Source organism: Balaenoptera musculus, chromosome 19 (genome assembly GCF_009873245.2).
Source record: "Balaenoptera musculus isolate JJ_BM4_2016_0621 chromosome 19, mBalMus1.pri.v3, whole genome shotgun sequence".
In the NCBI taxonomy this organism is placed as follows: domain Eukaryota; kingdom Metazoa; phylum Chordata; class Mammalia; order Artiodactyla; family Balaenopteridae; genus Balaenoptera; species Balaenoptera musculus.
In genome coordinates, this window is record NC_045803.1 from 41278733 (window position 1) to 41294134 (window position 15402).

General features: G+C 45.9%; 1 protein-coding gene across 10 annotated transcripts in view; it reads left to right on the forward strand.

Moving 5' to 3' along the window:
• Positions 1 to 866: 866 nt before the first annotated feature.
• Positions 867 to 15402, forward strand: part of C19H16orf70 (chromosome 19 C16orf70 homolog) — a 28671-nt gene continuing 14135 nt past the window's right edge. For 4 of the 10 annotated variants that reach the window (XR_005017591.1, XR_005017590.1, XR_005017592.1 and 1 more), the window contains exons 1-4: positions 868 to 963; positions 1072 to 1187; positions 7070 to 7152; positions 11444 to 11527. Coding sequence is in view for 7 of the 10 variants with exons in the window: in XM_036835168.1 (XP_036691063.1) it covers positions 1124 to 1187; positions 7070 to 7152; positions 11444 to 11527 (231 nt within the window). In the remaining 3 variants the exon portion in view is untranslated. Of the gene's footprint in view, positions 964 to 1071; positions 1188 to 7069; positions 7153 to 11443; positions 11528 to 15402 lie in introns of all 10 variants that reach the window. The other 6 variants (XM_036835174.1, XM_036835173.1, XM_036835169.1 and 3 more) reach the window with 5 other exon arrangements.

Consider the following 15402-nt stretch of genomic DNA (forward strand, 5'->3'; position numbering starts at 1 on the left):
GGGCCTCATTTTTTTTCCCGCCTGTGAAGTGAGATTATAATCACTGCATTCACCAAGGGTCAGCTCCAGAAGAAGCCTGGTTGTCTTTCAGTTTTAGAGTGTCCCAGGGCACGGGCCAAAAGCTCAGGCTGAACAGGCTAAAGGACCCCCTACTCCCGACTTGTAAATGAGGCAACTGAGGCACAAAGAGTACCAGCGGTTTGGTCAAAACCACACAGCGTTGGCGGTAAGGCCGGCTCTGGCGGAGTCTGAGCTGCTGCCCTGGGGGGCTGCGCACAGCTGAAGATACTCAGCCAGGAGGTCGGGCTTAGCTCCTCCCCTCTACCCTAGTCTTCTACCCCAACTGCCCCCCGCCCCGCCCCTACACACATGCTCGAGCCCACTCCTGGCTTGCTTTGAGTTCGACCCGAGCCCCAGGGGCCGCAGCGAGAAGGAGTCATTCCTGGACAACTAGAGGCAGCTACGGCCGCCGTCAGTCTCGGCACCAACCGGGAGTGCCAGGGCGCTGGTGCGTCTTGGGCTTTGAGACTCCGTGTCCTCCCTCCACGCTGGACCTCAGGTGGTGCGCCCTCGGAACTCGCCTTTTGCGCCCAGTGACTGCGAGTGGGCCGTACATGCAGAGACGGCAGACAGGTGCTGTACAGCCATGTCACATGCATGTATTGCGTGGTTCACACATCCTTGTGTGAAACGTGTGCGGTGTGGTGTGCAGATGTAGGGGTTCACGGAGTATGACTTCCGGATGATACTCTGAGGCCTTTCTCTGCCTTCGCCCGGACTGTCGCAGCAGCCTATCCGGAGTTTGCGCCTGAGTGACTCCGCCTTAGCTCCTCCCCGGCGATTGAAATCCCGCCTTCGCCCCGCCTCTGCCACACTTTACGGCCCCGCACGCCACTTTTGCCGCAGACGGTTCTGCTGCCGCCGCTGCCTCAGGCTGCTGCCGGTGAGGTGAGGTGAGGTCAGGTGAGGTGTGGTGTTGGGCCGGTAGCGCTGGCGACCGGGTAGAGGTGGAGAGCAGGGCTGCCGCGGGTCGGCGGAGGCGGTGGGTCACCTGCTGCTTTGTTTCTTCAGCTCCGGTCCCGTCCGCGCTGCCGCAGGGAGGCCGCCCCGGCGAGCCGAACCAATGCTGGATCTGGAGGTGGTGCCCGAGCGCTCTCTGGGAAATGAGCAATGGGAATTCGCGCTGGGTGAGTATGGGGTCCTCCCTCACGACCCTACTCGCTGATCCTTCCTTCCTTCCTTCCTGGCCCTTCCCACCTTTGGGCTCTGCTCCTTACTCCCCTGCGCCCGCGGCCCTCGGCTGTTTGGAGCTCCAGCCACTGGATGCCCGCTCCGACCGCCCCGACCCGGCAGCGTGCCGCTCTGCCAGGCCCTGACGCCCTTGCATCAGGCCTCGGCGGGGCCCCTCCTGGGGCAGTGCTTCAGTAATAATAACAATAACAATGGCTGACACGCCCCAAACACTGACTCAGGGCCAGGCCCTATTCTCCTCTGCATAATTATCTCAAGTATGCCGCCGGGGTCGCTACTCTTTGTTATTTCTATCCCCATTTTAAAGACCAAATAACTAAGAAGTGACTGACACCCTTGAACACCGCCACAGTGGTCTGTCTCCCTTTGCTTTTCTGGGCTGTGGGTAGCCTCTAGGAGAAACCCAGGCACTGTTCCCATCGTCAGATGTCGGGGATCTGGTCAAGGGAGTTAAGGAGAGTTTGTGTGTGTTAAAGGAACTTCTGACTAGCTTCCTTCTCGTTTTTAATGTGGTTGATGTGTGGTGTAATCTAAACCCAGACCTTAGCCGAGAGAGTTAAAGGTTGAATGAAATAGGAGTTCGGGGAAAGTAACATTTAGCTTGTAGAAAATGCAGGTTGGCCATTTTGTGAGTTTTGGCCCATTTTTTCCCTTTCCTCAACGTCACTACCTTTATGTGTACAATCATCTGCATTCGGTAACCCCAGAGGGTGTTTACTTTTATGTTCCAGCACTAGGAAGAGGGGGTGGGGAGTGGGTGTCTGTGCTGTTTGTTTGTGCAGGGCTGAACTTTTGTCACACTAATTTGGGCTACTGGACTGAGTCAGCTGCTCCGTTGGGCTATAGCTTATCCTTGAATCTGGAAGACTTGTGTCTGTGGAGATAGGGTAGTTGAGAAACTGCAGAACAGATTTGCTGGTAGGACTCTGCTGGTGCTCAATGTCTCCGTGAACTGAACAACAAGCCTCCTCTGGGTTGTAGGAGCCAGTTTTATTGAGAATTTTCAGTCACCTTCTCATAACACTCCAGCTTCTTGTGAAGCACCAAAAACTTGATTGAGAGGCTAATAATAATATCTTTGCCGCCAGGCCCATTTGTCGTGCTGATGCTGTTTGGCTTCTAGTTAGGAAAGAACCTCCCCTAACCACAGCTTATGCTCATACCAAGACTTCACAGGGCGGAGTGAAAACTGTTAACTATAGCTGCAAACTGTGCTTGATGGTGTGACCAGGTTGTGGATCTCTGTAGTGCAGTCTCTGGGTCAAAAGTAGTGATTAGGATATCATTTGAGATTTCCAAAAAATTGGGTGGGAGAGTAAGGCTTCTTCTGTCAACTGTTGCTTTGATACCTTAACCCCTACTCCTAACTTTGCCAATTTCTAGGAATTAAGGATTTGGGTAGTTCTTTTAGGCTGTCTAAGTAGCAACCACAAACAGTGAAAAGAGCATTTGTGTACATTGGGCCCAGAATTGAGCTTTGAGTGAAAGCTTATGCAGGGAATGAGCCTTGATGATCATCAGCCTTGATGATTACTTTGTGGGTCCTAAAAATCCGCATTTTTGGGAATTCCCTGGCGGTCCAGTGCTTAGGACTTGACGCTTTCCCTGCCGGGGGCCCAGGTTCAATCCCTGGTCAGGGAACTAAGATCCCACAAGCCGCACAGCATGACCAAAAAAAAAAATTTATATTTTGGAATTGTGTCTGCCTGAGAGATGGTGGTCATTTAACTTCCCCAAGCTTTTTATAAAAAATAATTTTTCCCTCTTTCTCAATCTTCTTCCCAGCCCTCAACACATTTAAACTGCAATTGAGGCTTATAGGTAGGGATAGGTCTAGGAAGTGGATCCGTGCTTTAGAATTACATTCTTAGGCTAGACTAAAGTCACCACAACCCTGTAAGGTAACCTCCATTTGCCAGATGAAGAACAGGCTCAGAAAGGCAGAGAGGAGGAAAAGAAGCCTAACAGATTTTCTGCTTCTCACTGCTCTGTCCTTCTGAGTATGGGCTCAGCTTTGTCTCCAGGTTTCTTTTTGGAATCTGTGCAAATGCAGATATATCTAGCCCTTGCCATCATCCGCCTGGCACAGTGAGGAGCTGCATCCAGCTTTTTGGCTGCCTTCCTGGCCTTTGTGTACTCTTGGGAGATTAGGGAAATGCCAACAACACCGAGACAGGAAAGCCTAGGCAGAGAGGAACCTCTGAGAGTACCACCCATGGGCTGACCAGTGGTGGAGTAAAGGCAGTGCAAACTTGAAATGTTTTCAGTGAGACTTGCAGGGTGTATTGGTATGGAGACATATCTCTAAATCTGTTTTTAAATTAATCTTGAAAAAAATTGGTAACTAACAAGGACCTACTGTATAGCACAGGGAACTCTTCTCAGTACTCTGTAATGACCTATATGGGAAAAGAATCTAAAAAACAGTGGATATATGTATATGTATAACTGATTCACTTTGCTGTACAGCAGAAACTAGCACAACATTTTATATCAGCTATACTCCAATAAAAAAATTTTTTTAAATTAACCTTGAAACTGCCCAAGCAGGGTAGATTTAAAGGGTCACTGGAGAATGGTCTTCTCTGAGATTACCTTGTTCCAGAGAGACTGGGGACTTACTCTATTGAAGGGTCATTCTGTGGACTCTGCTTATAATCATTGAAAATTGAGTAAGAAGTGGTCATAAGCCCTGAAGAGCTTAGTCTAGTGGGAGGGAAGGAGTACAGAAATAGTTCATTTTATTATAATGAGGTAGAGGTTGTATAGGGTGCTGTGGAAGGGGAGAAGAGACTTGACCTGACCTGGGAGTTCAGAGAAGGCTTCCTATTATTCTGTAGGAACCAATACCATTCCTGGAGCCAGTGAGCACCAGGAAGGCCCTGTCAGAAGTCTACCGCCAGATTTTTCAACTACACTTCTATAGACATAAATCTTCCAGTCAGGTTTAAAAAAAAAAAAAAAAAGTGGGAAAGATAGATGGTGTGGGGAGCTACAAGCAATTTGGTATTGTAATTAGAGCATGATGTACTGGTGGAAGAAGATCAGATCCCCAGATTCCCTATGTGTAGTTAGCTGCCTGGGACACTAGCAAAAGAGTCTCTGTTCAGTGGAAAAAAGGATGTTAGTAAAGTGTTGTGGGCATGGGTTTAGGAAGAAAGTTTGGAGACTAGATTTGGAGAGATGGGTAAGGAAGAGGAATCTAGAGGTTTCTGGCTTGAGTGACTGTGTTAGAGATATTGAGATCCAGCATACAGAGGAGAGGCCAGATTGAAGAGAAGATTAAAAAGTCACTTTTAATCTGTCAACTCTTTATTTGCCTTTTTTTTTTAAGGTTTATTTATTTAGTTAAAATATTTATTTATTTATTTGGCTGCACCAGGTCTTAGTTGTGCCACGTGGGATCTTTAGTTGTGGCATGCGGGATCTAGTTCCCTGGCCAGGGATCAAACCTGGGCCCCCTGCATTGGGAGTGTGGAATCTTAACCACTGGACCACCAGGGAAGTCCCTATTTGCCTTTTGATATATACAGAAAACAGATTGAGATGTAAGTCAGAAACTAGTTGGTTGGGTGAATGAGGGATGGGCAGAAGGAAATACTGCCCATCATAGAGACTTGGGAAAGTTGGAGGAACAGCAGGAAAGAGTGGTATTGATGGAGACAGGATGAGAATTCTCAGAGGGAGAGGGTGGTCCTAAGGGCCTACAGGATCTATGTATTGTGCCTAATTGCTTTATTTCACTCATTCAGAGCTCAACAGATAAATAGAACCACTTACTGTTGTGTGGTGGGCATGGTGATTGAGTGCTGAGGATACAGCCGTAAGACAGATGTTGCCTCTGTCCTCAAGGAGGCATGTAGGGGAGACTCTTACAGATAAATAAATGGAATGGGAGGCTTCATTAGATAAGGCAGTCAGGGAAGTGAAGTGTGAGCCAAGACCTGAAGATTGAGAAGAACCAGCTGTGGGAAGAACATTTCAGCAGAGTTGAGTTAGTGCAAAAGCCTAAGGTGGGCAAGAGCTTGATGTGTGCTAGGAACAAAGGGAGGCTTGGTGAGCAGTGGAAAGAGTAGAGGAGGTGGCCAAGGTCCAGAATATTCAAGGCTGTTAGGTGATGACATGTTGTTTGGGTTTTATCCCCCTGTAATGCGAAACCACTGGAGGGTTATAAGCAGGCAAATAATGAGTAAGGTGTAGGATGTGTAGAGTTTAGAAGACTGACCATATACTCCACACCCTTTGGGGGGTTAGGTAACTCTTAGAGCTAGAACGGTGCTCAGGTTTCTTTGCCATATACATGGTTGGTTCCCTTTAGAGGCCTTTTGTAGCCTGCCTTTACCAGCAGCTGTGTGACAACTGGTCATTGGTGGCTGCTTTGTCTCCTCCAGGTGGGTTACTCCCTGGAAGCCTCAGGACCCAAAGATTCCAAGGCCAGGAATTTGATGTGGTTAGGTGCAAAAGAACTGTCCCTCAAGAAACTGGTTTGTGCCATGTGGCCTTCTCTTTCTCAGCACCTGAGGTTATCTGTCTTGCGTACGTGGATGTTTGCCCATTCCCTCTGGGAGAGACAGCATAGATGCTCCTCCATTTCAGGAATGGCAAAGCTGAATGGTGCATCATCTTGTTCATATTCTCAACAAACATTTAAGTCTCTACTGTGTGCCAGGCTCTATGCTATAGAAGGCTGGGAAGTACCTTAGGGTGTGGTTCCCTCCAACTTTCTTCAAACTGTAGAATGGACCATTGAATGAAGGCAGGATCAGATCATTGTTTAAATGTAGATGGGTCACACATTTTTTAACCTTCTAATTCTTTGTGTGTGAGCTCTTTTCTGCACATCTCTCCTGGAATCAGAGGTAAACTGATCTTGAATGTGAGCCACTGTGCTGCCCCAAGGTCATATGGTGGTCCTTCTTCCTTTCTCTTATTACCTAGCCCATAATCCTTCAGTCCCACTAAATAAATGTTTATTCAACAGCCACTGTATGGGTCCCCAGTGCTGGGGATCCAGAGAGTGGTGAATAACACAGACACTGTCCTTGCACTCATGAAGCTTTGTTTTTGGATTGTCTGTGAGTTTCTTCTTGTTTGAACTATAATGCACTCTGTGAGAACATACTTTTTGCTGTTCCCCATGAGTCCCTGGAATCTTTGAGATGACATTGGGATCTGGATTTCTTAAACTGGGGGCATATGTAAATTTGTTTAAAATGGCCCACGAGTTAAAAAATCAAGTGTTAAGATTTAGAGGATGTTTGTGGGTTGATAAGTGAGAATCCATTGAAATCCTTCATAAAATAAGTTGATTCTGGTAAATGTGTGATTTTTCACTTTTTAAATGAGCCCTTACAAGTCATGTGCTCCTGCAGACTAAAAGAGAAGACAGATATCAGAAGGGAAGAGAGGAAGGACCTGCCTAGGTTATATGTAATCATGGCAGAGTGAGAATCAGAACCTTGGCCTCCAGAGTCATGCAGTCAGTGCATTTCTTACTCTATTCTTTGGTTCCTGCTGACTTGCTTTCTCTAAGCTCTTTGCCTGCTTGGGATCAACATGGAAGTCCCCATTTCCAGGAAGTCTTTTATATTTACTCCCTCCCCTTATACAATCCAGTTATTCCCTTAGTGCTTGCAGTTAACTTTATTCTCTAGCTCTTACTGCTTATTGAACGTTTGTTTACTCAATATGTCCATAGACTTTAGTGGCCTCTGCTCCCACCCCAGACTTTACTGCAGGGACTAATGCCTAGTACAGTGATAGATGTCAGTAAATGGATAGCCCAAGTAACCACACAGGTGTCCTTGCTTTATTTCAGGAATGCCTCTGGCTCAGGCAGTAGCCATTCTTCAGAAGCACTGTCGCATCATAAAGAATGTCCAGGTTCTCTACAGTGAACAGGTGAGTGGTGGCTGATTTGTTTACTGAAATAGCATCTCTACTCAGTGCGTCACCTCTGGAGGCTGATGCTCTGGGAGATACTGACTGGCAGGAATTCCTAGGTCAATGCATTTGAATGGGAGAGTCTTCAACACTAGTCAGTTACCAAGTACATTTTCTTTGATTCTGAAACTTTTGATAATCTAGTGCTGCCAAGCTTAGACGAGCCGTAATAACCAAACTTGGTTTTTTATTATGTTTGACTTACCTACTGGCTCTTAAAAGGGGCTTTTTCAGGCTTCCCTGGTGGCGCAGTGGTTGAGAATCTGCCTGCCAATGCAGGGGACACGGGTTCGAGCCCTGGTCTGGGAAGATCCCACATGCCGCGGGGTGGCTGGGCCCGTGAGCCACAATTGCTGAGCCTGCGCGTCTGGAGCCTGTGCTCCGCAACAAGAGAGGCCGCGATAGTGAGAGGCCCGCGCACCGCGATGAGCGGCCCCCGCTTGCCGCAACTAGAGAAAGCCCTCGCACAGAAACGAGACCCAACACAGCCATGAATAGATAAATAAATAAATTTTAAAAAGAAAGGGGGGGTGCTTTTTCAGTGGGAGGTCACCTCAGGGATTGTCTGGTCTTCTAGGGTGCTTGCCTTCCACTTTCATGTTTAAAGTAGTCTTTTCTGCTTTGTTGATTGCTTTGGTTTGTGTTCAGGATTGTTGCAGTACAGATTTTTAGCTAGCACAGCATCCCAGACTTGAAAAGAAGCAGGTATAGCTCACCCCTTTACTGAGAATGATCTGATATATGGAAATTACAAAACATTGGCTCCAAGTTAATGGACGTGTTTTACTTTTTTTTTTTTTTTTTGGTCTGGTTTATGGTAGTCTCTATTAATGTTGTGCCCAGAATTAACCCCTATAGTATAATGTATATGTACCTACAAGGACCTTTTCAGTTTCCAGAAAGAGTATACTATATTTTAGGTTGGCACTGGAGCAGAACTTTTTGAACATCAGGATTTCTTTTATTAGGTTTTATAAGTGAAGTTAGAAACATTTTTATAGACCTTTAGAAATAAGATTCTTCTTATCTCTAAAAATGGAATCTCCCTTCTGTTGAACTCACTGGAATCCGTGGTTCTTCTGGACACAGACACTATGGAGCAACCTTTGTGGTGCCCTATGTGTCATAAACCTCAGGGAATAGTTTTGATCCTACACAGGCTATAAGATGTTCTCAGTGCCTTTTCTGAGACCCTTTAAGTACCGAAATGATGATTTTATTTCCATTTGTTTCAATTAGTTTCTGATCCTAAAGCAAATGACAGCTTATTTTTGACATGAAGAATGTTGTGGATTAGAGGTGGGTGAGATTTCTGTGAGGCTTCCCAGTTTGGCTTAGTGTCAGAGTTGAGCCTGTTACCTATACCCAAACATTACATTTCATAGTACTGTACCCCTCTGCCAGCCTAGTGAGACCCATGTGAGGGGTCCTTCTGAGACAGGGAATGCTTAATCTCCAAGCAAGTGCTTGGATATTCTTGTGCCTACCACAAAACACAGGACTTGGGCAGAGGTTCGTGGAGCCACAATGCCAAAATGGTTTCTCATTTATTAAGTGAAGGATGGTGACTTCCTCTTGTTTGCACTCAGATCATCCCTAACCTTACCTGACTTTCAGTGTTAGACCATGAGGGACTTACTCATGACAAGTAGGAGCCATCAAAACAGGGATAATGGGCTTACTTCTTGAGCTTATAGCCACCTGTACATTTAGTTAAATCAGATTTAAGCACCCAAGATTAGATACCTTTGAAAGTAGGCTTTAAACTTTCTTAACCAATTATTTAAAATGAAGTTTATTTCATATATCACTACCTTGTTGTCTGTCATTCCAGTCTTTGGGTACAAATAGTAGTTTTAGCATTAATTAAGCGAATTTCCCCCAGTGTCTTCTAAGCAGCTGGAATCATAGGATTTTTTGGATTTTTTTGTTTGTTCTATTTATTTATTTGTTTGTTTATTTATTTTTGGCCGCATTGGGTCTTCGTTGCTGCGTGCGGGGCTTTTCTCTAGTTACGGCGAGCAGGGACTACTCTTCATTGCGATGGCTTCTCTTGTTGCGGAGCACAGGGTCTAGGTGCGCGGGCTTCAGTAGTTATGGCACACAGGCTCAGTAGTTGTGGCTCACGGGCTTAATTGTTCCGCGGCATGTGGGATCTTCCCGGACCAGGGCTCAAAACTGTGTCTCCTGTATAGGCAGGTGGATTCCCAACCACTGCGCCACCAGGGAAGCCCCCGGAATCATAGGTTTTTAAATCCAAACCTTGGTTCAGATCTATGCTTTTCCCCATTTCTTGGTTGTCCGACTGTAGCAAGTTAATAACCCGACTGGTTCTCCTTCTGTAAAGTGGATATGGTTTCCTTATAATAGAATAAGCTTTTGATGAGGATCAAGAGGAAATAGTCTCTCAGAGCTCTGATATGTTGCTTCTTAAATGTGGGTGCTGTCCTCTTCTGCCCTCCTTCCCTTCCTTTCCCATTTGTCTCTTTGCTTCCCATCATGTGCAGAAAATCATTTGGCCCCATTAAACATTTCAGAAATATCTTGTCTCTAACAAATCACACCTTGGAAATTAAATGTGCATATCAAGTAGGTCCCATCTTTCTTACGGGGAAGAGATGTTAACAACTAGCAGAGACAGTTTTACTGAACTGCAAACGACCTGCTTAAACACCACATAGTACATGTGTATTTTGGTTCTGTAGATATAAAGTACTAATAAAACATTAATTGTGAGGATGATTTACTTGCTTTTGAAAATTGCTTAGTTATGTCCTGAATTGTAACAGTGCCAGGGAAAAAATGATCAGATCTTGGGAGTGTGTAAGAAAATTAAGATACTCCAAGCAACGATCTTGAAAGATGCTAAAATCTTGCTTCATCCTGCTTACCACCATGGACTAGCCCTTTCAGAAATAGAACTGTGTATTCTGGGTTGAGAATAAGTGACCTAAGGTCAGGGTTCATTATTCCATTATCTTGCTTGAGACCTAATGGCTTTAGACATTCATACAGACCTACTGGAAAATTACAACATTCTTTCTTCTAGTGTTTGCCAGGTATAATGGTGCCACCTGGGCCTGCTGTCTTGTGAAGCTCAGTGGGGTGGAGGGGAGCAGGCAATCTGAGCTAATCTCAGAAAGCTCTTTCTAGAGAATTTTTCCAGTAAGGCCCACACCAGCAGTGGCACCTGGCCTTCCAGCCCATATCTCTGTCTCTCACAGGCATACCTTCATTTACTGGGCCTACCTTGAGAAGCTCTATAAAGAAAATTGTCTAAACCCTTTTGACAGCTGTGTGCCAGTTGCAAGAAGGGGCAGGGTTTTGGGTGGTGGTGTTTTTCTTCTACTTCTGGGCAGCCTGGTTCAGGCGTATGGAGAGTCCTCAGACTTTGAATTGATTGCATTGGCACAGAAGCAGGCAGGTGGGGCAGACTCTAGGAAAGAGTACTGTATGCTGAGTGCTGAGCTTGGTGCTTTCTGATCTACTATCTCTGTCCTCATAACAACCCTGGAGGGGAAGGGGTAATGGTATTCCATGAAGAAACTAGAGCTCAGAGAAGTTTAGAGTCACTTAAGGTCACCAGCTCACCAAGACTCAAGGCTAGCTCTGTCCACTGCTTTGCTGCTGCTCCCCTCCCCCCAGGACTCAGAAGGGGCAAATGTAGAAATATGACTCCTTAGGTATTAGACTTGGGCTTTCCACTTTCTGATAAGGGATGGTGGGGGGAGGGAGGGAGGAGTAAGAGTGTCATCTCTTACATAATCAGATCACAAGGTACTTCTTTGTCCTGGAATCTGGCATAAAACAGTCAAAGAATAAAATGTGTTTTCCTGTGGGTGGTACAAACAGCCTGGGAGTGAATGAACATAGGTTCAGCTGACATGCATTGACCATTACTTGCTGAGTTTGGATCCTGGCGAGGCCTTTTAAAAGGCTTTTATTCCTCATCAACTACTCTGTAGGTTTGACAGCAGTAAACCCATGCTACAAATGTGGACCTGGGACCCTCGAAAGAAAATGGCCTGTATACTCACATAATTTTGGCCTTTTCCCCCAGGTAATAACTCAAAGGCTGGAAGTAGAGGACACTGCGTTCACAAACCAGTTTCTGGATTCCAAACCTGTCAGCTGTCTACACTTAGATATTCCCTGTGCACTGCATTTATGTTGTAAGGTTTCAGTGGGTGCTGGTGAGAATACTACATGTTCAGAGTGTGTATTTATTTATTATTTTGGTTTTTTGTAGTCTCCTCTAAGCCATGACCTCATCCTTAACCTGACTCAGGACGGGATCAAACTACTGTTTGATGCTTTCAATCAGAGACTTAAGGTAACTATAAATGACGACTAAAGTTTCATGTCAGGCTGATTAACGTGTGACGTTGTGGGATGTTTCTGAAACTCATAAGTGGGAGTAGACTTTTGTGGTTTAGAGACAACCACAATATAGGGGACTGAAGCTGTGCCTGTTCCCCTAAAAAGAGAGAAGCTGGGGGTGGATTGGGATGGTTGGAAAGAGGCTGGGAAGGACTCCAGCCCCGGGCTCCAGAGGTGAAGGGGAAAGAGTGTTGAAGATTTGGGAACATGCTGTGGGGAGGGGGCTTTTATGTTGAATAGGAAAATGAGAGGAGTTAAGTATTTGGCATTTATTTTATTTATTTATTTTTGGCTGCGTTGGGTCTTCATTGCTGCTCACGGGCTTTCTCTAGTTGTGGTGAGTGGGGGCTCTTCTTCGTTGCGGTGCGCGGGCTTCTCATTGCGGTGGCTTCTCTTGTTGTGGAGCACAGGCTCTAGGCACGTGGGCTCAGTAGTTGTGGCTCGTGGGCTCTAGAGCACAGGCTCAGTAGTTGTGGTGCAGGGGCTTAGTTGCTCCGCGGCATGTGGGATCTTTCCGGACCAGGGCTCGAACCTGTGTCCCCTGCATTGGCAGGCGGATTCTTAACCACTGCGCCACCAGGGAAGTCCGATCCTGAGTCTTTAAAAGCTTACTTAAAATGGGGACTGACTGCAGAATAGGACCAGAAGACTTTAGTAAGGTTTTTATATCTTGTTGTTTTGCTTCATTCTTGGGTCAAACAATAAGACTGGGAATATGAAAAATGGAAACTGTTCTTCCTAAAATGCTGAAGCTTGGATCTTAACACCACCAGCACTGAGTTGATTCTTGAGCCCCTTTAAAAGGAAATGTAAACAAAGAACTTGCTGGTATGTAGGGTTGTCTTAATTGGCAGTCAAGTGCAGTTTACTAACACCTGTTTCAGTCCAGGATGTTTTTAATACACTATTTACAAATGCCTGGACATGAAAGGTTAGTCATGTGACATCAGACTCATGCCTCAGAGTCATAAGGTTGAATGTGGCTCAGGGCAGTGACATGCCAGAGCCATTGTCCTGGTTAGGTTATAGAGTTGCCTTTCCAAAAGGCTTGGAAGACAGAACATGGAAAAATGATCTGTACATGGAATAAGAATTCCTCATTTATGATGGTTTTTCAAAAAGGAAAGTTTGATGTGAACATTCTTATCCCCACAACACCCTTGCCTCCTCTTGTAGGCTCAGTCTTCCTGTCTTTACTGACCAGAAGTTCCACACTGGCAAAGGGTAGAAGGTGGTCTTCAATGTGGCTTCATCACAAATTAGGGGAAATTAATCTGGAAACACCTTTACAAAGAGTCACTTGTCTTTAACTTGGTAAATCCACTTTAGGAAACATAACCCAAAAAGATTATGGGGAGGGTAATAATGCCAGATATTTACAGCAGGGCTTTTCATAGTAATGAAAAGCCAGAAGTAACCTAAATAGACAACAGTGGGGGATAGATGGGCAGCCTACCATAGAGTTACAGCATGGTGAGGACAATATTATATATTTAGTGAGCACTTAGTACATGTTAGGCACATGGCTGAGTGCTTCCCATGCATTTCCTAATTTAATCTTAACAAGCCTGTGAGTGGTACTTCTTACCAATGAAATAACAGAGGGACAGAGGATAAGTGTTCTACCTGACACCAAACTTTTAACCCTATGTTACCAGAGTGCGGTAACTGGCCACTGGGAATAGAAATAGCTTAGGTTTGTTGATGAGTATGGGAAATAGATGTGATAAAAGCTGAAGAAAATAGTGTAAGCATACTATGCAGAAAAGTGAGGAATGGGAAAAGAGATAGAATAGAACCTTCTCTCTGCCTTCTGTGGGGTCCCTATGAAGAAAGAGGGGCTGGGGCCCTGCCTGAGTCTCTGGAAACTGATGAGTGATCCCTCAGGTGCCCTGGGTTGGTACCAAGTCTGACCTCACCCATCTGCCTGCCCCTCCATCCAAGGGCTTCAGAAGCTGCTTCTCCCCGATGCTATCTCCTGCAGTTTCCCCATCCTCTCACTCCCTGCCTATGAGAGAGTGCTATGGAATGATGCTTCACAAGTCACAATCTTTACAGCCACCTGTCTTTTCCTTTCCTATCTTGGCTGCTGCCATGTCTTCTCCTCTGGGGAAATCAAGGTCTTTTCCAGCCCAGAGGGTGGAAAACCATGGACTTCAGATTTCCCCAGCTACTTGTCCCTATGGCCCAGAAAGCTCCATGGGTCAAAATCTGCTTGTTGATTCTGGCAAGGGACCCAGAGTGCTGACTCTCTTGGAGTCCTTCATGTCACAGGTGCCACGCCATAAGTGTTGGTGTGGGCTGTTGGCAGGTGAATGATAGTGTCACAGCAAGAATATCCTGGAGGCCCACAGGGTGAGCGATGGGCAGCCCTTGGGGGATCGTTGGCCAGCCATAGTGGTAGCACTCAAAGAGGCAGAGTGCTTGCCCCTGCTATACAAGCAGGGATTCTGGCTGAGGGTTGAGGCTTCTGCCAGCATGGGACCCTGGCCTCGGTAAAATGGCATACCAGTTTGGCATAATACACTGCCATGCCCAGGCTTTCTGAAGATAGTGTCATGAATCACAGCTATTCCCCTGCCCTTGCATGACCTCTCTTGCCACCACTTTTCATATTTTTGAACTTCATATTGCCCTTAGCTATCTTCATACCCGGCTGACTCCCTGACATGTGTTGTGTACCTCCTCTGTGCAAACTAATGAGCCAGATCTCAAGGAGCTTAACTCAGTGGTACCAGTGAACAGCATATGCTGATAGCGGTACCAGTGAACAGCATATACTAATAGTGTAGGAAAGGGCAGATGGAAGTGCTACAACAGCCCAGCAGAGGGAGTGATTCTTAGCAGCAGGTAGGATCAGAATAGCTGCACCTTATAGTTAAGAGGTGCCCAATTTGTGGTTCAGTTATGATTCTCAAACAAAGTTAGGGACAAGTCTGACCAAGAATGAACTGCCTGTTATGTTTCTGTTCCTGTGACAATGCCAGATGCTCCTGTACCCAGTGTCCTACAGCCCTTCCCAGGATGAAGCCCTGATTGTCAGGGCAAACAGACATTGAACCAGCTCTGCTTGTGCTTCTTCAGTGGGGGCCAAACCTCCCAGCTGTAGGATACCAGATGGTACTCCAGGCCTCAGCCAGCTATGCTACTGCCTGCCTAGCCCTTGACACCACTGTCATAAAAGACTTCACAATGCTCATTACTTGGCATCGCTAGTGGCTGAGTGTTCAATACCTTTTCCTTTGTCTCATTCCTGAGTTCTTGACATTTCATCTGAGGCTGAACCTTTTGAAACTTCACAAGGGTCCTGAGGTTCTCCAGGTTTGACCAGATGCTCTTCGTTAGGGATATAGCTGAATATTCTCACACTTGACCTAAGCTAATGTAATATGACTTGTTTTCTAGTAGGATAGACCTCCCCCTCCATCCATCTTTTTTTGTTTTTGTAAACCACAGTATTTTGAAACTATTTTTGAAAGGGATTTGATTTGGGTTTTTATAATGCAGTAAAGTATACAATAAAAGGAAGGGGGCTCAGTATCCCCTTTACAGTTTACAGCCTTCACAAACTGCATGAATTTGTTTCTGTGGAGGGTTTCACTGTCCTATAGCGTGGTATGTGCAATCTTTTATGTGACCCAGCAGTAGGTGATATCTAAAAACCTGACACGTAACATCCATGGACATCTGTTCAACAATCCACTAGAAAGAGGGGTAGGGTGAGTTTATGCTGTGTGTGTGGTATGGGTTTTTCTTCCAGATTTAAAAATAAGAACAGGGGCTTCCCTGGTGGGGCAGTGGTTAAGAATCCGCCTGCCAATGCAGGGG